Genomic DNA, 22776 nt, shown 5'->3' with positions numbered 1-22776 from the left:
CCACATGTTTTCCCATTGTTCCATCATTATATTATGTCCAAAGTTTTTAGGAATTTTTCTTATGTTTGCTTCAATGAGAAAGTTAAGGACTCGGCTTTAACTGGGCCCCTGAACACGTGGAAAGCTCTACTTGTGCTCAAGACCATTTGTCTAAAATTCCACTGCAGACCCTGCCATTCAACCTGGCAAAGGGAATGAGGCTCATGTATGGGGCTTGTGTATCTAAGGCAGTGTTTCTCAACCTTGGCAACTTTAAGACATGTGGACTTCAACTCCCAGAATTCTCCAAGCAGCATGCTGGCTGGGGAATTCTGGGAGTTGAAGTCCACATGTTTTAAAGTTGCCAAAGTTGAGAAACACTGATCTAAGGACATCTACTGTGGGGCATTGTGCATAGTGCAGATCCCTACTTTAGTCCACACAACAGAAGTCCATTTTTTTTTAACTTCTATGAAGTGATAGACCTTATCAGCCCAAGGTTATAAGATGAAAATAGGAAAGAGAGATGAACAGCTAAGAAGTGCAAGGACAGTTCTATTTCCAGCTGGAATTTGAGAATGTGGGGAAATAGAAGAATGAAAGGTTAAGGAGAAAGGGGTCATTCCTTTCTTTCCACCAGGAAGTTGATATCATTATTTCAAAAAGCAATTACTCGAAGAGACACCAGTTTTTTAGTGAACACATCCCAGTTCATGCTCCGCCAGTGCTAATCCTGCTTAGCAACACAAAAGGCAACATAGCCAGCAGAGGCTGACTTCTACAGCAACCTTTCTTTTTGTTTCTCTACAGTCCCTCCATTGTTTTGGATCAATACTGTACTGACTTTTTCCTTTTTCACTGGAGTTTGTTACAAATATGTAAGCTGTGATAATTGAACCACATGTTTTGATTTCTACCCTTCTTTGCATTTTGACCCTCTTGGTAACCTTTAGAACTTGGCAAAGATCAAGTATCAAAAAGTTTAAGAATCTCTGATCAAACTCCTTAGGTTAATCAACATATAATTAAAATAGGTTGAAAACAACTTCTGATGTTTTGTGAGATGGGAGATAATAGTAAAGTATATATATATTAAGGTTTATTTACTGAAAATCGTGTTTATCCTATCTTTCCCACAGATTCCGATCAGGGTAGCTGACATAATTTGAAAAAATGTTATGCAGTCATCCAATATTATCATAGACCTTCAGGAAGTATCTTAATACTTAGTACTAACTGCTTTGTAAATATGCTCAAACAGAGTAGAGATCTATGTTCCAATTTTAAAATCCAGCTGCAAGCCAAGCTCTGGCCTTAAGTCCTTCCAGTTTTCAGGCACTGAGCCACTGAGTCTTCTTTCACCTTAGTTTGAACCTGACTATAATTTTTGTTAAGTGGGATATGTGCTCTCGCTTTCTTACTCCTTCTGGAGCATTTAAGCAACACTCCTTAGTTACAGAAAGAAGTAATGATTAAAAATGTTAACCCACTCAGTATTAAAGGAAGTAGAATTTATATGTACAGTAACTCTGAAACCTTATCTGCAAACAGATTTAAGGGAGGCATTTGGAATTGCCTTAAGCAGGAAGGAGGGATATTCTTTCCATGTACCTCTACTCCCATTACTTCTAGGGAAAGACATCTGGCACAAGGCATCAAAAACATGTAAGATCCCAGTTTTAAAGGTTTCAGATATTTAAGGATGTCGCAACATGGTTGATCCATATCTGTCTTCCAAGACTGGCATCAAGGTCCAGGGTCAGAGCAATTACATAAGGATTCAGGCCAGGAGTCTAGCTAAACACCACACACTATTCCCATCATGGAATTATATTAAGATCCTAGATAAACATCTATTTTACCAGATCCATCCTCCCTCCTCTCTCCCTTTTAATTAGAACACTCAGATCTACCTACAGCAGCCTAGTGTGAAAGCCACACACTTAGGAATGAGCAAAGGAGTTTGTTTTGAGAAGCTGAACTGAATAAAGAAAATAAAATTCATCATTTTTTTTTAAAACCCACTCCTGATTATCCTATACTTAACACTGTTTAGAAAACAAGAATTTGACCAACTGTCTCCTTAAAGAGGAAAACACAGAAAAACCTGTCTCTGCCCATAACACAGCCCTGCCCACTTTGCAATATTGTTTTGCCAGTTCAGTTTTTATCCTTGAAAAGTCGCTCAGACCTGATTTAAGACCAGGATGCATGGGGGAACCTCACTTTGTTGATATTGCAGGAAAAGAACTGATACTAAGAATTTGTATACAGATTTGGGTATATTGGAGGTAAGATCTTCTCAGTATCACTCTCAGACAGATGGATTATCTGAGGGAGACACTGGAAAATATGTTAAAGAAGAAAGCACAAAATGACCCCCAAATTTTGGGACAGATAGCTTCCCTATATACTCTTTGCATATAGAGAAGTGCCACAGATGTCCAGGGGATACAGTCCTTTTGGCTTACTACATGGGAGAAAACCAAAGGGGGTCCTGGAACTAATGAAGTTCCAGGACCACAGAATCTGGTTGACTGTGTTCTCACACAAAAGAAAAGAAATGGCAAAATCTCAGTGACATATTGCAGGAACACCTGAAATTGGCACAAGACACACAATAGGACTGGCACAATATTAAGGCTCTCTAGAGGTGGGAGAAAAAGTGCTGCTTTTGTGCCAAGAATGCAAGCTTAAGCTAGGCGGCAAGGCTCATTTATGATGATCAGACAATGGAGTCCATAAACTACAAAACAGACTTGGGGAGTGGAGAAACCAAGATCTATCTCATAAAATTTTAAGAATGTAGGTTGCTTCATTAGGAAGACATAGATCAAAAGATCTAGCAAAGCAAATTTATAGCTGTTTATCAGATGCACAGAAAGTACAAGAAGAGACACACATCTTATATTTACAATAAAAAGCAGATTTAGAACCACTCTTAGAATAAGTCAAATAAGTATTTACAATCAACCCAGGCATTACATTACATTACATTACATTAGTAGAACACAAAATTGACACCAGAGATGCAAAGCCAATAAAGCACAAACATTATCCCATTCCAGAAAGAGTTAGAAATACACTGCGTAAAGAAATGCAAAACGTGCTACAATTAAGTTTTATTGAACCTTCATACTGTGAATTCAGTGAACATAGCTATAGTGTTAGTTCCTCAGTCAAACGGAGAAGTGATGTTTTGTGCAAACCTAAGACATTTTAACCAAGTTTGATAGTTACCTTATGACAAGAGAAAATGATCAACTAGAACAGTTAAGTAAGGCAAAATATTTATCTACTTTATACTAAAGTAAGGACTATTAGCAAATGCCTCCCTTGGAAGCCTTCAAAGAGAAAACAGCCTTTATTACAATACAAGGGCTATCCCAATTTTCAAAAATGTCTTCCATCTGAAATGGAACAAATGGGCAAAATTCTTCTGGGCTGGGGAAAAAGTACTATGAAGTAAATCTGAGCAATATTATTTCAATACTATTTGGGAAGAATACACGCAACAGTTAAAGGATGTTATTTCCACTCTTGAGGCAGCAGACGTAACCATCAATGCAGCCGAATGTTACCTGGGATATTCTGAATTAGGTGATATCACTGGTGTCAGAAAGAAATTAAGCCAGAAGAGAAGAAGATGCAAACTATTCAAAATATGCAGCCTCCAACTACCAAGAAAGAACTAAGATCATTCCAGTGGTTGTGGAGTAAGTACCAGGGAGGGTTTATAACTCATTTTTTAAACAAAGCTAAAGCCCTCACAGTCTTAATCAAGAAGAGCCAGCCTAATAAAGTTTAATGGATTCCTGAGTGTAAAGAAACTTTTTAAGGGTTAAAAACTGCTTTGTATAATCATCCTGCATTAAGAGTGACAGATTTCAGTTTTCCATCTGCTTGGAACACAGGTGCCTCTGATGTATGGTTGAGAGTGATACTACGGCAAAAGTCTGAAGAGAGGAAACATAATTCTTTATATATCCAAAAAGCCTTTACCAATGGAAAGATTCCAACAGTAAAGGAACAAGCAGTCAAGAAATTCACTGCAGGCTAGCACTTGACAGAATAGCCGTAGCCAAGAAGGCCTTGGAAAAGATTTTCAAATGCTGCGATGTATCTATACCTACAAAGATCAGAATAGTGCAAGCCATGGTACAGGTAGTCCTTGCTTACCACCATTCGTTCAATGTCCATTTGAATTTACAAACACGCTGAAAAAAGTGACTTACAACTGGTGCCTGAAGTTACAGCCGTTGCAGCACCCCCATGGCCACGTGATCAAAATTCGGGTGCTTGGCAGCCCGCCTGCATTTATGACCGCAGCTGCAACTCCATCAACTCACCTATCTCCCCCCCATCTATGCCTTTTTGGCCCTCTGCTGCCCTGAGCACCGCTGCCCCAGCTGACCTTGCCATCTTCTTGCTCCCGCTGCTGAAGAGGCATGCCCAGTCCGGCTGCTGGACTGGGCTGGGCTGGGCTGGGCTGGCTTCAACTGAGGAATGAGAAAAAAAAGTGCTAAAAGCAGCCCCCCAACAGCAGCTCTTTGCAAAGGACTGCTTTGGGTTTTTTCCCCATTTCCACAGCCGAAGCCAGCTTTAGCCCCGCCCAGGAGTGCAGCAAAAAGGGGCGAGCGACTTACTGAAGCGACTTGCAACTTTCCCTGCCGGCTTCCCATTGACTTTGCTTATGGGAAGCTGGCAGGGAAGGTTGCAAATGGCGATCATGTGACCATGGACGCTGCAACCATCATAAGTGCAAGCCAGTTATCAAGTGCCCAGATCATGATCACGTGACCATGGGGATGCTAGGACAGCTGGAACTTCAAGGGCCGGATGTAAGTACCACTCATTCAGCACCATCATGTGTGAATGGTCACTGAGCAAGTAGTCATTAAATGAGGACTACCTGTAATCAATCAATGGAAAGGGTATATAGCATTATGGAGAAAGAAGTTTATGCTCTGAAATGGGCAGTGGAAAGACTTTATATGTGAGGGCATGAATTCATAGTGGTCAAAGACCACCAACCATCTGTTTGGTTAGAAATGATGGATTCTAGCAGAAGATTTGCATGCTGTAATTTGATCCTGAAACTACACAAATCTGTTGTGCAGCATCAGTCAGGAAAACAGCATTAAGTTGTTGATCTTCTGTCTAGATACATAACTGATCTAGAGATTGCTATTTGTAACACAGATATCAATACCACTTGTAAAAGGCCTGGAAAAGTTGAACCTTCCCCAGCCCTTTTCTAAAAAGGGGAAATGTATTCAAAACGTCTACATTCAGCCACGTCTATCTGCTGGCTGGTCACGAATCCAAGCTTTCCACGCAGAAAATGAAACAAATGCTTTCTGGTAGTTTGTGCTAGCTTTGCTGATAATGAAGGTAGAGATAGCTTGCTTCTCATAGAAGATAAAAGGAAGGGCTACAGATGTTGAGTTGGCAACAGAGGTGGTCTTAAAATCGTCAGAAAACAAGAGGAGAATAAGGAGAACTGGGAAATGTCTGGCAAGTAAAATGGACCTTCAGCCTGTTGAAGATGTATTGTTGGATTTAGGATATGGTAATGTTGGCTAGTGATCCTAAATTTGACTAGGAATGTGAATGGGAGAAAATCTACTCAACACAAATGGCCTTCAATGGGCCTGAAGGGATGACAATCCAAGACCTTACAATACAGAGAAAAAATAGCTGCCAACCTGACTGAGAGAAAATTGCACCAAACTCTGTAAGCTCTTCCTTAACTCTAAATTTAGGAAATAGGTAGTCTTAGAAATAGAGTAGGACACACGTAAATCAAGTTCACATCATGATCTGAAAATATGCATGCTTAGTTGTTTTATGCTGTCTTGAGTACAGAAAAAAATACTGTTCTTGCCTTGCTGTTTAAAACTGCTAATCAACCAAGGTTTGAAAAGGAGGGAGTAATTCACAGTGGAATGCAGTGCAATTAGTTTGCTTGCCAACTAAGGCTAAAAAAACAAAACTGCTTATGCGGCTTACTTTAATATGCTTCTTAATTAGAGGATTAAAAAATCCCCCAAAAAAGCTGCCTGTGCACTGTGTCATTCCTCAAATCCTAAAAACCCAGAGATCACTCCCGTCATAGTCTTTGTCCTTGAAAAACTGCTCAGATCTGATTTAGGATATGTTTGTGTGTATGGATGGGGAAATCTCATTTTGCTTCTGTTGCAGGTAAAAATTGGTACTAAGAATTCCTTGCTGATCTCTTGTAAATAAGCCAGAGATCCACTGGTAGAATGAGATATATATTCTGCCTGTTCCATTTCTTCTTGTTCTTATCCACAACAGGGATGAGCGATGTAGATCTTGCTGAATCTTAATTCCCAATACAACTCAGCATAGTCATTGCTAATTGATGCGGCGAGGTGTAATCCAGCAACACCTAGAAAACCACAGACTGACTGCCCTGACCTAGAGAAGTTGCTTAAGAAAGAAACTGATGAACTCGAGATAAATTAGTCTTACTATTGTAAAAGCAAATTTAGATAGTTCATAATCCAACCCTTTATCATATTTCCATAATTTGCTGCTAAAATTTAGATAAATGAATAAGGATATTGGAAATATTTCCAAATCCATCAAGGTGGATGTATCATTATTCTTGCTGCATATAGGACCTTGGTCATTCAGGGCCATTTGTCTCCTGAATTTGTAACTGGTATGTTTTTCTGGTAGGGATCACCTTGATACTATTAATGATAATCCTAGTAATCAAGACACGTTCATTATTATTTAATTAATGTATTTTAAGCTTTTGTAGGACAGTCTCCGGTTTGTCAGAGGGATATTACATTTAAAAGTCTAGTGAATTAATGAAGAGGTTAAATGTATAATTCATAACATTCCGTGAGAATAGAAACTTATTTTAGAGGGGCCTGCATTGGTTAACCTAGGATGGCAGAGAACCTGAAATGAGCATTTCGTACAAAGCTAAATAACAGAAAAAAATCCTGAAATGGATTTCAAAACCATAAATTATTTCCATCACTATATACTGATGATGAATATTCTCAGTCATCCAGGTGGAAATATCTGGAGGTTGAATCATGGCAACTGGACTTCTTTTCTCATGTATCAAACCAAAAAGAAAAGAAGTCCAGTTGCCATGACTGAACCTCCAGATCACTATATACTGCATAAAACAAAAAACAAATATTTCTCACTTTGACAAAAACTGGAAAATACCTTTGATTATTCAATCTCATACTACTCTATCTTCCTGGCCTCCTGGAATGCCATTAACACCTGGCCCTTCCCCCAGGCCAGAATGGGAGTTGAGCCCTGCACATGTTGATTTGCAAAAGGAATGTATGGTACCTTGGTTGTGTGAAATGGTTTTATTTCTTTGAATTTTGTTATTTTTGTACGTCTTCGGCCATTTAGTGATGGCAGTTCTGGTGCTCCCGGTTGCTGTCGTCAAACGAATCCCGTGACACATTAAGCACAATATCACATGGTTGCCATTTGTGACCTCCTGCCAGCTTCCCCATTGACTGTCAGGCCTAGCCCAAGGAACTCCAAGAGACAATGCCAATTCAGTCCAGCTATGTTTGTTAGCTACAACCTCTAGCAAGAATCTTCCCAGACTAAAACCCCAGTTCCCAAAGTCCTCCAGCCACAACAGTGTGAATTCCTCAGGGAGGTGCCAGTCTCATCCTCTTGTTCCTCCCCCGCGGTTCTGGTGAGCTAAGAAAATGTTTATCTCCCTGAGCTTGGCCTTCATAATTCCATTCCATCACACAAACAGTGATCATATGACCATGGGGATGCTGCAACGGCTGCAACTACAAGAACTGGTCATAAGTACCACTCATTCAGTGCCATCATAAGTTTCAATGATCACTGAATGAGCAGTCGTTAAGCAAGGACTACCTGTATGTTGTGGCAAGCCACCCAGAGTTATGTTGTATAAGATGGGTGGACATATACAGTACAACTAATAAACAAATAACTAAAATAGTGAATCACAGCTATTCTTCTTATCCAGATTAATAAATCTGTGCCACACCCAATCCCCCTCCCTCATTGTTTCAACTCCTTTTGGAATTAATTTTCCTATTCCCAAAATGCAACAACTGAGTAAAAATTTCTATTTGGTCAAGGGCCATTATCCTTTCACAGTACAAGTCTAGATTTCTTTTTAAAGGTCAATGTTTCACTGAAGGAATAGACGACAGGATAAATGAGCACCAGTTTTCAAATGAGTAAGTTATTTGTTGATGATAACTTGCTGTAGGAATACCGCCTCTCAGATTTCCCCCAACCTGAGCTCAGCAGTAAATCACAATCTCCTGATCCTTCATAGCTTAGCTCCATGACGTAGCTCAGCCCCTGGACTTGATTTGGCTGAAAACTCTCAGGCATGGCTTGGCTTGATTAGAATCTTTATAGCAGACAAGAATGAAGCCACACACAAGTTGATTGCCCACTGCCATTGGAAAAATGGAACTGACTTCTATATCTTCAGGAGTTTAACTCAAGGCTTTTTTCTCCCATCCTTCCAAATGTACTCAGCCTGGCATGTTTATATAAAGTTAATCTCTGCCCTGGGAACTGGGGGTTCCTGCTTCATCAATCCTTACACCACTAAAATTTGGTGATTCCCTGCCCCAATTTACTATTATTTTCAATAATTGGCATACTCTTCCCCAAAGGTTCATGAGAATTAATCACTCTTGTGTAAAAGTATCTGACAATCAAAATGGCCAAGTGATATCCTTAGTAGTCACTAACTATACAGATTTGTAAAAGGAAGAAACAAACCAATATTCTTAAACTCCTCACAGTATGCTACATTGGCCCTTAGTAATTACATTCCTCCAATGAATTTGCTACAAACCAGTATAAAATATTTCCTATACGAATATTCTTGTGGACTTGCAAGGCTAACTATTCCTTTTCCCAAAAAACAAGATTAAAAACCACAAACAAGGCACACCCTCTATCCGTTTGTAGAGCACTTCTGCAATGTCACCATACCAGCTTGTGTGTTCAAAATGTTGAACATCTGCAGCTGGAATTTAGATTAATGATAAAAAAAAATCCACGGCACCATATCAAGGCACTACAGGCTTTAGGCTTTGTAGCTGCCAAAAGCCAGTTTCAAACATTTGCCTGTAATAAGATACAACTTCTATCCCTGTGTGATTTGCTGATTCATATCAATTAGGCAAAATCGCAAAATCAGCCTGTATCTAGGCCATCATGATTACTAGCTCTACTTCATGCCAGGGCCTCATTGCTTTTCCTCAAGAGTTTCTGTGAAACATCTTTTCATGTGGCAACAGGGTGTGGAGAAAAGCATTTGCCAATGCAATCACCCTAGCTGACCAAACAAAATCCAGAAGCAGACTGGCGTTTGGGGGAAAGCCTCAAAGAAAACATTCAAAGGGCTCAAATTTTAAAATAGAAGTAAAGTGCTCTCAATTGCTAAGTTTAACAAACCTGAAACAGGTTTAATAAACATTAAATATATCCAATTCAACCACGAAAGAAGAAATGCCCAGAATTTTTATGAGCACATGTCTATTTTCTCGCCAGGCAGATTCTTCCTTGGTGTTCGTGTCATCTCAATTACAGAAAAGAAAGTCTTCAGAGTTGAAAACAAATAGATTATCTTAAGAACTGCTTTCCCAAGCTATTGACTTCCAGATATGATGGAAATAAGCCACCATAATTTCCAACCAGTATGGGGAAAGCTAGCTGTAAACTGAAGAAAACCAATTAAAATCTTATCTTAACTACTAGCTCACCAGAGGGTGATTTTAAACAACTAGTGAGAGAAGAGAAGCTTACCCAATTAACCAACAGCAACTGCTGAAAGAAAACAACATGAGTGATTCTAGATGATGGGCAAACAAATGAACTTTTGGTAATATGACTGATATGTGGAGCAGGCAACAGTCATGTTATATTAGATCTGAAATCTATTATGAGGAAAGAGCAGAAAATGGCAGCAATGGACAACAAGTGTAGTAACCTTTTTCAGAATACAGTGGTACCTCGGGTTACGAACGCCTCTGTTAAAGAACTTTTCGGGTTACAACCAGCTCCGGCCGCAAAAATTTATCTCGGTTTGCGAACTCCGCCTCGGGTTACGAACCGGATCTGCGGCCATTTTTCCTCCCCTGACATGTGGGTCGTGGCCATTTTTCCGCCCCTGACACATGGTCGTAGGGAGGGGGACTCTCCCTCCAAGCAATAGCCGCCTCCCTGTCCTCCACACCAGAACGGATTAACGGTAATTACACTGAACCTTATGGGGAAATTTCCTTCGGGTTGCGACCAATTCGGGGTGCGACCAGAGTCACGGAACGAATTAAGTTCGTAAACCGAGGTAGCAATGTACTGTGGAATGTGTTTACATAGCAATGTATTATTTTAATTAGTAAGATAATTAAACTGTTTCAGTCACCTCATATAGTTCTCCTTGCTTTCTCCTTTAATGGTTCATTCAATGGTCTTTACAAATTAGTAAACAACATCTTTAAAAAATAAGGACAATATGGTCCAAAATGCTACTCTGAGGTTTTAAAAAAACCCACAACACTTGTATAACTTGTAATCATTCCTCCTCTCTATCTATGATGAGGAAATCATGCACAGTAAAAATGGTTTTACTAGCATTTTATGGCTGGAGCATTTCTGAATATTCATTTGTACTGAATTGACAGTAGGCTGTGTCTCAAAAGACTCTCTTAACTTCCCGCCCTGGGGACCTGGGCTGGGCTGTAGATAATGTAGCATGTGGTTTACTAAATCTAAACCTGCTGCTACCAGCCTTCTAAAAGGCCAAATTTTAAAAAATAAGTGTTATACAAGCACCTAATATAAATAATAATTTAGATAAACGTCTATTGCATGCATTCCTACATTTGGGATGAACAAACCCATTGGTCTGTTTGCAGCCAAAACTGACCTCAAAGCTGATATTATCATTTAATGAAGAGCTCTGTGGTTTAACCAAAAAACACACCAATATTCACACTCGGTGTAGAAAATAATCCTACAACAGCAGCAAAGGTAACAGAGATGAAACCAGAGAATTAAAATGGAACAAAAGAAGAAAAAGAAATTAATCACTTCCAATGTTTTATTGCTACTTTTGCAGCACAGAGGGAAAAGTCAAACTTTTTAATTTGTTGCTGCTGTCTAAAGAGAGCAAAAAAGCCAACTTGATTTACCGTGTAGAGCTCATTCAGGACTTTCATCAGGTCTTCTTGGAGCTGCTGCCCAACTTCTTTACTCTGCAATACAAAAGGAACAACAGAAAACTAGCTGGAAGAAAGGGATGGTGGATGCATGCATGTTACAACACTCACAAATATGTCAGACACAATTAGCTGCTATTGAAATTGGCACAGCCACTTAGCTCCAATTATGCCCAAATTAAAGAAACATTTTTAATAAAATGAAATGGGCTGTGCCCAAAGCCAGCCAAATACTGGTACTGTTTTGGCAAAGGAAAGCAATAATTTCTACAGAAAACTAGTTCCACTGTTTCTTGAATGTTGAACCATGGTAATTGAATTTTAGCAGGCAGGAAGAAAGGAGTTTGGGGAACTGAGTACTGTGCAGCCAGAGAATGCAGTGACCTTCACAGCTATCAACTAATCTGAAACAGCCTTATGTGCTCCCAAAACATCAGTGGTGCCTCTGTAATCCTAGCTATATTTTAGCACAAGGCGGTCCCTGTAAGTCATAGCTTCACAGCATAACTGGAAGCCCTAAAGTCAGGAGCATGTTTAACCCTGCTTCTATCAGTCACAGAGTAAGTTGGGTATGAGTAAGCATAGTAGAACACATTCACTTATCTTCTAGAGTTCTCCTTCACTCCACTTCTTAGAGTGAAGAGTGCAAGCAGTCATATTACTTGTTTTGGCCAGAGGAGATTGCCCAGAGGGGGTGACACTTACATTCCTGTAAGCAAACAGTTCAGAGTCTATCCATCTCCTTATTTGATAAACCTTTGCTCTACAGGCATTCATTAGAAAACTTAACTTTGAAGGAACCACACATATATGTGGGAGTTTAATGCACGGCTAATTCTAAATGCAAAGTTTTCACTATGTTTTGTAATAAAACATGTTTATAAACCCAGCTAAGTAAAGCAGACTTTTTTGAGATAAATGCACATCTGATTACTTCATGGAGATGTCCAATGGGCATTGGTTTTCCACTGCCTTCTTCCAGAATCATCTTCTACTTTCCAGTCTAGCTTATTGTTCTGAAATTTCCTAATTTAGTCCCACCCTGTTTGACTGTTTGAGATCAGATAGGTAAGCTAGGTGCTGTCACCAGTTGGGCACTCATCCAACTATTATTAAATTATGAATCTGTGTACATCAACACTTCATTTTGTGATTAAAAAAGGGTTATAATGAGGTGAAATCCATACTATTTCAGTCAAAATCTGTCTGGTTCTGCATTCCTGCTGCAGGTGATATTGTGGGGTTCAGGTAAACTTGGGTGGAATTTGCAACATGAAATCACTCCATCAGTTTCAAATTTGGGCATGCTCTAGATGTATGGACTTCTACTGACAGCATTCTCCAACCAGCATGACCACTGCTGAGAAGACTGGGCTCTAAAATCTATACTTTCAGAGGATACTTAGATTCAGGAAGGTGGTCTAGGCTAATGTCACCATGCAACCCTGGGGTCCCAGATTCCCTACTGCTACTCAGACTTGTTCCACTTGTTCATAGTAACTTTATCAAAGAAGAAAAAAAGCATTCCATTAAAGGTTATGGGACTGACAAGGAACATATTTAAATGTTTCCCCTGTTAAATTGCTTTACATATGACAGATGAAAAAAAACACCTTAAGATAAATTACAGATTTTCTGTAGATCAGTAAATACCCATGGAGACGTGCTTAGCTATAAACTCTTTTGATTACATCTATTAGAACCCGAAAGGAAGTCTTGCTTTTTCATAATCTCTGCTGAGTGTACTTTGTGCAGTTTACAAGATCTGCTATTTTCCTTGCTTCAGACTACAGTTTCAGTGCCAAGATACAACACAAAAGAAACCCCACCCAATGTACTTCATATTCATACACTCTCAGCATGCCTTCCAAGACTCAGATGTGTCATTGTCCTCACTTCACAATACTGTCATCTATTTTTATCAGCAAAGAATCATAATATGGTTATGGTTGTATAGATACACAACATTCCATAGTGAGGAGAGCCTGGACTTCTGAACTACCATGTTAAATCCAAGGCAACATGATTCATGCATTTGTTTGTTTTAGTAAGAATTATTAACATAAGAAACTAATAAAAGAAAATTGCCCCCAAATTTGATGGATTGTAAAACGGACCTGCCTAAATAACAAAACCATTCTTAAAAGTAAATGTTAATCAAGTATTAATAAACTATTCTTAATTGGTTATATAATCCACACCCAGAACTACTAAGTAAAAGAATATCTCTGTTCAATTTTTATAGTAGCACCAATACATTTAAAATCAACTTTACTAAAACCTATTCAGAAGCTTCAGACTGAGGCACTATGACTTCTGATTCCTACACATTAAGCATGGAGATGTTTATTTATGAAATGTACAAACTGCTTTAACCTCAGCGGACTCTAAACTGTGAATAAGAGGAATAGCAATGTAGATAGTGCAGAATAATACAGTAAAACGCAATAAAACACAATATAAAACCTAAATAATAATAATAATAGTAATAGTGATGATGATGATGATGATGATGATGATGATGATGATGATGATAATAATTACATCTGGTATTAACAGGTCTAGAACAACAGACCTCATAAACAAACTGGGATTATATATTGTATTTCCGTTGTAGTTACTATTTCCATAACCTGCCCCATGTGGAAGAAAAAATATGAATAAACATTAGGTACGTATCTTCTCTTTTCATATGAATTCTATTCTGTCTGATTTTTAGCAACCTTTGAATGATTTGTAGCTGTCTGTTCACCTAACAGAAAAAGATGCAGAGATATATACACATATGTGCAGTGCACCCATGTGTACACATGAGCATACATACACAGAGGACTTCTATTGCACAACTTTTTACTGTCCTGAAACAATGTTTTCACTTTCTAAAGCACAAAAATAGCAGTATCAAAGACCAAGAGAAGTCTCTTTATATTTATTGAACAATAGTTTATAATTTTTGCACAATTATGCAATCCCACCATTGAATGAATGACACTAGGAAGACAATGAAACCAATAAAAGAACAATTAACACAAGCAGATGTTTCCTTTCTTCCTAACAACAGTTCTGAGAAGGGATGTATCATGCATTATCCCTGTTTATTTCAAGAGCCTGCTGAAATGAGTGTGACTACTGCTTTAGTCCTGATTCCCTACAGAGACTTATATTGTGCTTTATAAAGAGTGTGAAACTTTATGTTGTTTAAAATAAAAGGGGCCTTTGGAAATCCAAAGCTTTGCCTACACTGAGGCACAATCCGCAACCACTGAGTGTAAAAGTCATTCAAGATTACTATACAGTACTGTGTAAAAGAAGCCGGAACAGTAGATCTCTGATTTACAGGATATTACATCTTTTAAAAAATATAAATAGCCACCTTAAAGCATGACAGAGGAGGAAACCAGGTATATTATGAAGAAGTTTCCTGAATGAATCTCTGAGTATGAGGAGAAAGAGACAATTGTTGACCATATGAAACCTGGTAAGGCCTGACCCTTACACCTTTCCCCTTAAACAGAAGTTGGCTCTTCCCTAGAATATTATAATGGAAGGGCAGATAAAGACAGGGAAAGATATTGGAAGCAAAAGCAAAATAAGAAAATGCTACTGCCTAGCAGCCAGAGAAGAAATCTAGGAATTGTGATAAAGAGGTCAATAAAAATGAGCTCAGCTGTGGGGGGGAAAAAGGCAAATTCTGCGGTATGGACTGTTAGGAAAGGGACTGAAAATAAACATGCAAAATTTTGTAATGATCGCACCAAAACAAAACACCACCACACAATTTTAAAAAGGCATTTTAGAACTGGAAAAAGAGCAGAACAGATCAACCACTATAAGTAAAGGTTTAAAACATTTTCAAAGTTTTGGTTTTAAAAAAAATAATTAAGAAGAAGAAAAAAGCAACAGAAGTTACACATTTTGCAAATCTGGAATAATTTAGTTGGGTCACCCAGCAAAAATGACTAGCATGAGATACAGAGCAGAGCACAGAAAATACTTGATTACACAATTCAGTTAATTTTTGGAATGCGCTGGCTGTAAAATATGCTCTTGCTTATGGAGAACTGAATATTCAGTACACTGCAATGAAAAGTTGCTACGGCTAGCATGACTGTTGATAGATCTGTTTTCCATAAACAAGAGATTAAAGCTATTTAATCATTAGATGACAAAGGAGAAAAAAGGGATGCTCAAAGAGGATATGGAGATTGCATAATGAACTCTTTGCCTGAGTCTGCTCTGACTTGGAACAACTAAAGCAAACAGAGGTAACAACAGAACATATTATAGGACATTTCCAGAAAATACACAGTTAACAAATCTCTGGGTCCTGATGGCATCCACGTGAGAATTCTTAGAGTTCTCAAATCAAAAACTGCTGACCACTTAACAAAAATATCAGGCTTAGTGCTAGCAGACGGGAAGGCAAATAATGTGACATCAGTTTTGAAAAAAAGGCCCAGGAGAGATCCAGGAAATTACATGTCGATTCCAGACAAATAATCAAATCAAATAATGTAAAAGATAACCAAGAATATAGAGGAACAAACTTTACTGAATAGAAATCAGCAGGGATTCTATAAAAGTAAAGCATGCCTCACCAACCTTCTGGAGTTTTTTGAGAATATCAACAGGCATAGGGATGGAGATGGAGATGACCCTGCTGACACTGAATACTTGGGCTTTCAAAAAGTCTTTGACAAAGTTTTCCGCCAAAGACTTAGCAGTCATGAAATCAGAGGACCTGTCCTTTTATGGACTGCCAATTAGTTAAAAAACAGAAAGCAAGGAACAGGAATAAATGGGCAATTTTCTCAATGGAGGGAAGTAAAAGTAGAATCTTTCAAGGATCTTTGTTGGGACTGGAGCGTTTTAATTTGTTTACAAATGATCTTTGTTTAAGGTGAGCTGGCCAATGAGCTGGCCAAGTCTGCAGATAGTACCAAAGTAACCAGGATGGTGAAAACCAAAAAGGATTGTGAAGAGTTTCAAGTGGCAAAGTCAGTTCAACTTAATAAACGTAAAGTGACACACCCTGGAACAAAACCCCTTAACTCCACATATATGCTGATGCAATTTGTGCTGTCTGTAATCCAGAAGAAAAGTTTGAGTCCCCATGGATTGCTCACTGAAGGTACAGACCAGTGTTTCTAAACCTTGACAACTTGAAGATGTGTGCACTTCAACTCCCATAGCTGGCTGGGGAATTCTGGGAGTTGAAGTCCACAATCTTCAAGTTGCCAAGGTTGAGAAATACTGGCATAGACTCAGTATGCAACAAGTACAAAAATAAGAAAATTCCATGCTAGGTGTCATTAGGAAAGAGTAAAAAATAAAACTGCCAATGCAGTAATGCCCATAAAAAATTCTACTGTACATCCACATCCACATCTGGAATATTGTATGCAATTCTGGTGGCCATATTAGAAAATTAATATAACAGAACTGGAAAGAGTGTAGAAGAGGACAAGCAAAATAACCTCCAACACCAGCAATGTTAGAAAAGGATTAAATGCTTGGCATTCTTTCATTTGGAAAAAAAGGCAACTTAAGAGGCACATCATTGGGCAATACAAAATCATCCATGGCATGGAGAAATAGATAGTGAGATGGTTTTCTCCCTTTCTCAAAACACTTGGTCACCCAATGACTGGAAGGGGATTTAAAGAGACACAATCTGTGGAATTCATTATTATATGATGTGGTGATTGGTTAAAGCCAATTTGGATGGCTTTAACGTAAGATTGAACAAATTTGTGGAGAAAAGGGCTATCACCTCAGCACTGGAGACTCATACCTCCAAATACTATTCCCAGGGGACAACAGGGACAAAGGAGCATCTTTCCATCTCCGACTTCCATGGCATCCTGGCCACTGTAAGCAACAAAATGCTGGACTAAGCTGAGCCTATTTTTATGGTGATATCATGGATGGTAGAATATAAATATTTGTAATAAATTATTTCAAACACACGTGCACACGCCCAACCTGTGTGCATGGATAAAAACAGATGACTAAAAATAGCTGGATAAAAGCATCTATTAATAAAAGAATCCATACTGCCCTATATGTTTTAAGCTTATTTTCTACCAAAGTGAAGTTCCCCTAAGTTCATTGAGAATTAGAATTTTATTTAATCAGAATGAATTTCAGAATTGTTTTAACAAAAATTTCCAAGTTTAGGCTTACCCTGCCTAGAGAGAGCACATCCTGAACATCAGTAATTCTATAGTTGAGGTTACTCAGATGCAAATCTGAGACAAACTTAACCTTGCTACCTTCATATGTACAAAAGTTAAGATTTAATGGATTAGTGTTCAGGAATATAAAAAAGGGGAAGGGAAGAAGAACACTTAACTTTCCACTGATTTTTTTTCTTGAATTACACACCTCCCACTCAATATGGAATTAATAATTTTACTATTCAAAACTAAAAACGTAATGTAAAGGAAGGGAAATTTTAGTTAGGACTGATATTTAATTCGTATAATTATTTTGCAGGTTATTGATCAGTACTTTTTATGCTTTTGTAGAGAAGGCTGTGTCATGTTTTTAAGACAATATCCAATTTCTAGACTTGCATATTTCACATACAACTTCAGAACTGCAAGTTAGAAGCTCAGAAGCATTTTCCACTTGAAACTGACCTACTTGACAAGTTATAAAGAAAACATATTATTCCACAGTCGAGCCTAATATTTGTCCCTCTGAAGAATATAAATCTTTCCTTCTAATAATCAACTCAAGGGGCCAAGTCTCTGGGAGTGAACTGGGGCATCTCTGTAAGATACCTAGGCGTGCTTTATCTTTTACATTTGTCAGTTACAAGTATTATAATACAGCTTCCAAGATTCACAGAATGTTGCTAATTAAACAGACAGATCCAGATTTCTAAAATAATCCCTTTGGCAGTAAATGGAATGCTATGTTTGTTGATGTTTCACTGGGATGAACACACATTGCAGCTCTCACATATAAGCTAGACCCTTGGATTTCTTCTGCTAACACATTTTCAAAAAGAAAGGAAATATGGGGGATGGGGGTGGGAAATGGATTAAAGTAACCAAATTGAGGAACCATAAACCACATATGAACATGGCTGGTAAAAAGGAGGGGAGGGAGGGAGATCAAAGACAGGGAGGTTTAAGGAATTTACCTGCTCAAGGGTTTACAAATTAAAGTGAGATTCTTGGGAAACATTATATGTGGATAGTTGTGTACATGTCACGGGTATAAAATCTTCCCTGTCTACACTATATAAGACATTACAAGTGAAAGAAAAAAGGACACCTTTTCCTTTCCTATTTGCAACGAGACTTATAACAGCCAGTCCCAAACCTGGTGCTCTGTAGCTCAGCAAGAAAGCCTATTTAGGAATTATGGGGGTGGGATGGGGGAGGCAATTTTGACAAGGGAACTCCAAAGAGTGCTGATTACTGAAGACGGATCCTGAGAATCAGTAATTTCACTTGTTGAGTTACACTGAATATTGTGTTTCAGTTCCATTTGTCATCAATAAAAGGATTCTAAAATGCAAAACTATTTTATTGTCCAAACATATTTTAGGTTAATATATCATCTACAGGCTTCTAAAAGCAGACTACAAGCACAGATTGATGACACCATACTAACTATGAAAATACTGAAGAAGACTTTTGAAGAATGGAATCAGAAAATAGTAGTCACAATATCAACAATGTCACTAATTATGTCTGCTTCCATGGATAGACTATGTCCAAAAGATGTTATTGAAGAAATGACAGATGTAGAACAAATTTTAGCTGACAACATAAAGATGGTATCAAAAGTGTATTTACAACTGACAGGCCAAGAGAATTACTTAGAAAAGGATGTTTCACTGGATCTACAAAAGAAATTGGCTGAGGCTTTAAAATTTAAAAAGAAAATACAAATGATAAACCAAGAGAATGATCCAGATATTTTTTTCCTACTGGATTTACAAAAGAGGCTTGTTAAAGTCCTGAAGAATTCTGTGTGATGGGACAAAGAAATGAAGATAAATCAAATCCTACGACAATATTTGAATGAACTAAAGAACTAAGTCTTAACTAAATTAAGACTGTAAGAAGTGAAAGGAAGGAATCTAAAGTTGGTTTGTTTGATCAAGGTTACAACAAGATACATTGTTACCTCTGGCAACCCTTGACGGACTTTCTGCTGACACCAGGACTGAAAAGATTATGGTTTATGGATTTTTTTTACAGATAAGAGATGGGATATGGGATGAAGAGATAAATGTATGTAAGATGGGGTAAAGAGTCACTAAATTTGTTTATACTTGTTGTGATAAAGGTTGGAGATCAATTTTTTATATATTTCTTTTCTCTTTCCTTATTATATTCCTACGTTTCTCTTTCTTCTCCCTTTCTCTTTTTTCTTGCACTTTTTACTATTTTTTCCTTTCTTTAAGTTTAGTTTGTATTAGATTTTACTATTATAATCAAAATTCTTAATAAAAATTTATACACACACACACACAAATTCCAAGCATCTAGCATGGCTCTCAAGCTTCATTCTTGCTTAAGAAACCGCAGTACAGAACACAGACTACCCTGACCTGAACTGACCAGAGGGGATCCAGAGGGGCATTTTACCCTCATACAAGGACTTATCTGTGACTAGTGGGTTCTCCTTCTTGTCCTCCCACTTATTCTTCTGATAGCACAGCTGTGTGCTATTTCACAAACTGTTTTTATTTTTTAACTTTCTTCATTTTCAAAACTGAAAATGATTTGAGTAAAAAAAAAAAAAAAAAGCCCAAGGCTCTGTTGGAATAATAAATCAATTCTGCAGATCCTGCAGACATGATAAGTAATCTAACTCTAGGAACTCAGTTGCTACTGTCATATAATCTAGAAAGTTTATAATTAAAGGAATTAATTATTAGATAATTCAGAATTAAATCACTGGTGGAGTGGAAAAATTCAAGTGGTTTTTTCAGGATTTAAATTATCTGACTGAAATTCCCCAAGACAACTGCTCTATACAGATATTGGTCCTGTAACATACATCTGAAACAAAACTCTGCTCTCCAGCATCCTCAAATCTCTAAATTGATTTTGCCAACCTCTTCACGTCTGATAGGTACTCCTTGTCTTTACCTAATTAAAAAAATCAATTTTACTTGTTAGATTTATATTGTGATTTTCCTTCAGGAGCTCAAGATGGAGTACAGAGCATCTATCAATTTTCCCCAAACAGCAACCCTGTGCAGGAGGTTGGGCTGAGAGAGAGTCATCCAGCAGCTTCCACAGTTTAGGGTGGCCTTGAACCTGGGTCTTCCCAGTGCCAGTAACTTAACCATTATACCAAATTGAGTCTGTTTTCCTCTTTTGCACACTAAGGTGCATTCTGGTTTATCACCATATACTTTATTTTCTTTCTCCATTAAACCAATTCTTTGTTCTATTATGCCTTCCCTCAGATGCTTCAAAATATTTTAACCCTTTAAATAACTTAGTCTTTTTATTCTTTCCAACCCAACAGAATGTTGCAAAGGAATTGCATAAAGGGGTTCAAGGATTGTCCATCTGTCTGTCAGTCAGCAAGATAACTCTCTGAAAACAAAATGTTTGTATGGTGGGAGAAGCCAACAAAAGAAAGTTTGAGCTCAAAATTGGGTTTGTTGGTTTGTTTGTTTTTTCCTCCCCCCCCCCCCACAGCTGGGGAGGTGGGTGGAGGAAAAAGCAAGCAAACAACCAGGAAAAAAAAAATCCTCCAATGCATCACTATAGGAGAGGCAGTTGAGTTGACTGCTCTAACCGTAAGGCCCCATTCCTTCTGGTCAAATGACCCAGAGCAGAGCTGCTACAAAGTGGTGGAAAAAATTCCAAGAGCCCTCCTCTCCATAACTTGCTTTTTTCCCCCCTTTCTGTTTCTTAAATACTTTGAATCCTCACTGAGCTTCAGTGCCAGCCTTTTCAGTCTGCAGACTAGGGAAGGCTTCCTTATGTTACTATGGGTTGAAAACTATGATTTTACACTACCCCTAGTTAGGGAAAAGAAACAATATAAGTATATTTCTCCTAATTGTTGACCATGCCTAGGAGATCAGACTGAACTATATCTACCCAGTGAAAATGTGCACACAATCCACAATTCTTTAGAATCAAAGCATCATTATGGGAAAAAAGAAAACACCAACTCAGAATTTCCTTACGGCACAATTTAGCTCAGATTAATAAAGTTGAGGAATAGCGGAGGAACAAAACATAATCTAGTTGTAAATATTTTTTCTGATTGATCATCTGCTTATAGAAGAGGCAGGAGAAAAAAGTCTATGAAATTGGCTAATGTTTTTGTTTCAAAAGAATGATCTTGATAGATAAAAATAGTAATCCATGCTGTTTATTAACCCGTATTTAACAGAAGCTAGTCTCAACCACACAAGGAAATACACAATGGTCAGTTACAATAATGAAGTTTATTTTATTTTACTTTATTTTGCTGTCATACTGGATTGATGACTCATCCAATGCAAAATTGTCTTATTATTGGACACTGGGCAATCTTTTAGTAAATGACTGAAGAATGAATATGCCTAAAGAAACTAATATTGGAAACAGGATGGATTGGGAGGTCATTCACTATGTCATGCTTTCCTCTTTCAATGAGCCTATTAATTATTATTCCAACAAGTCTTCATTCCAACAAGATCCACAGCTTTTTGAAAAATACATGTAATTTGGCATGATCTGTTATCTGTGTCCTGATAACTTATAAGCTATTAACAGTTTATGATTAGCTGAACTGACTCTCTAACTCTTCACCAAATATAAAAATAAGCAGGAACATCAATCAGAATGTTCAAATGGTTTGAATTTCCACGCTCTATTTCAACATATGCCCTCAACTCCCACATAACCATCCTTGGGTGGCCAGATTAATTGCTAAATAAATAAATCAGGGCTGGAAACTGACAAAGGAAACCTTTTATGATTGCTGGAGTTTTTTAAAAAGCGAGAAAAGTGAAAGAACCAATAGTACCCTGGTAACTAAGGAATTCTGCAACTATTTCTTCAGTCCTCTTTCAACAAAAAGAACACAAGAAAGTTAGAACTGTTTTAACTGTCTCTACTATGAAAGGTCCAAAAGATGTCATAGATGCAATTTTCTTAATAGGGATTATTTTAAAAAGCAAATGACATTCAAAGCATCCCAGAGCTTCAATTTTTTAACCAAAATATGGTACTCGGCTTCATGGCTATATGGTCACTTACCGTCCAAGCTATTCACTTTTTAGAATGTGGCTGATTTTATGCTATTTATTTTTTCCACATTAACAGTTTACGCACTCATGCAAAAATGCTAAAGTGGCAACTGTTTAAGTAACTGGAAAGCTACTATGCTTTTGAAATGCTGAACTATGCTGGTTCAGGGAAAAGAGGAAAGAAGATATGCATAAAAGGAAATCAGGCTAGCTGATAGCCTATGTCGCACTGAAATTAATGAATATATAGCATTAGGCAGGAAATGTCATGGTTACAAAAGCAATTTTGGAAACTCTAGATTTGAGTTATGGAATCAGGAGCCAGTG

General features: G+C 37.9%; 1 protein-coding gene across 8 annotated transcripts in view; it reads right to left on the bottom strand.

The window, feature by feature from the left end:
• Positions 1-22776, bottom strand: part of SRGAP2 (SLIT-ROBO Rho GTPase activating protein 2) — a 226142-nt gene that overhangs the window by 86522 nt on the left and 116844 nt on the right. For all 8 annotated transcript variants that reach the window (XM_088154402.1, XM_088154405.1, XM_088154404.1 and 5 more), the window contains one exon: positions 11196-11258. In XM_088154402.1, coding sequence (XP_088010528.1) covers positions 11196-11258 — 63 coding nt within the window. The remainder of the gene's footprint in view (positions 1-11195; positions 11259-22776) is intronic.

Source organism: Python bivittatus, unplaced genomic scaffold (genome assembly GCF_059951505.1).
Source record: "Python bivittatus isolate LINGU-HERP-01145 unplaced genomic scaffold, Pbiv_v1 ctg000700_np1212, whole genome shotgun sequence".
Lineage (NCBI taxonomy): Eukaryota > Metazoa > Chordata > Lepidosauria > Squamata > Pythonidae > Python > Python bivittatus.
Note: the sequence above shows the minus strand (reverse complement) of the source record. Positions and strands in the feature narration are given on the sequence as shown.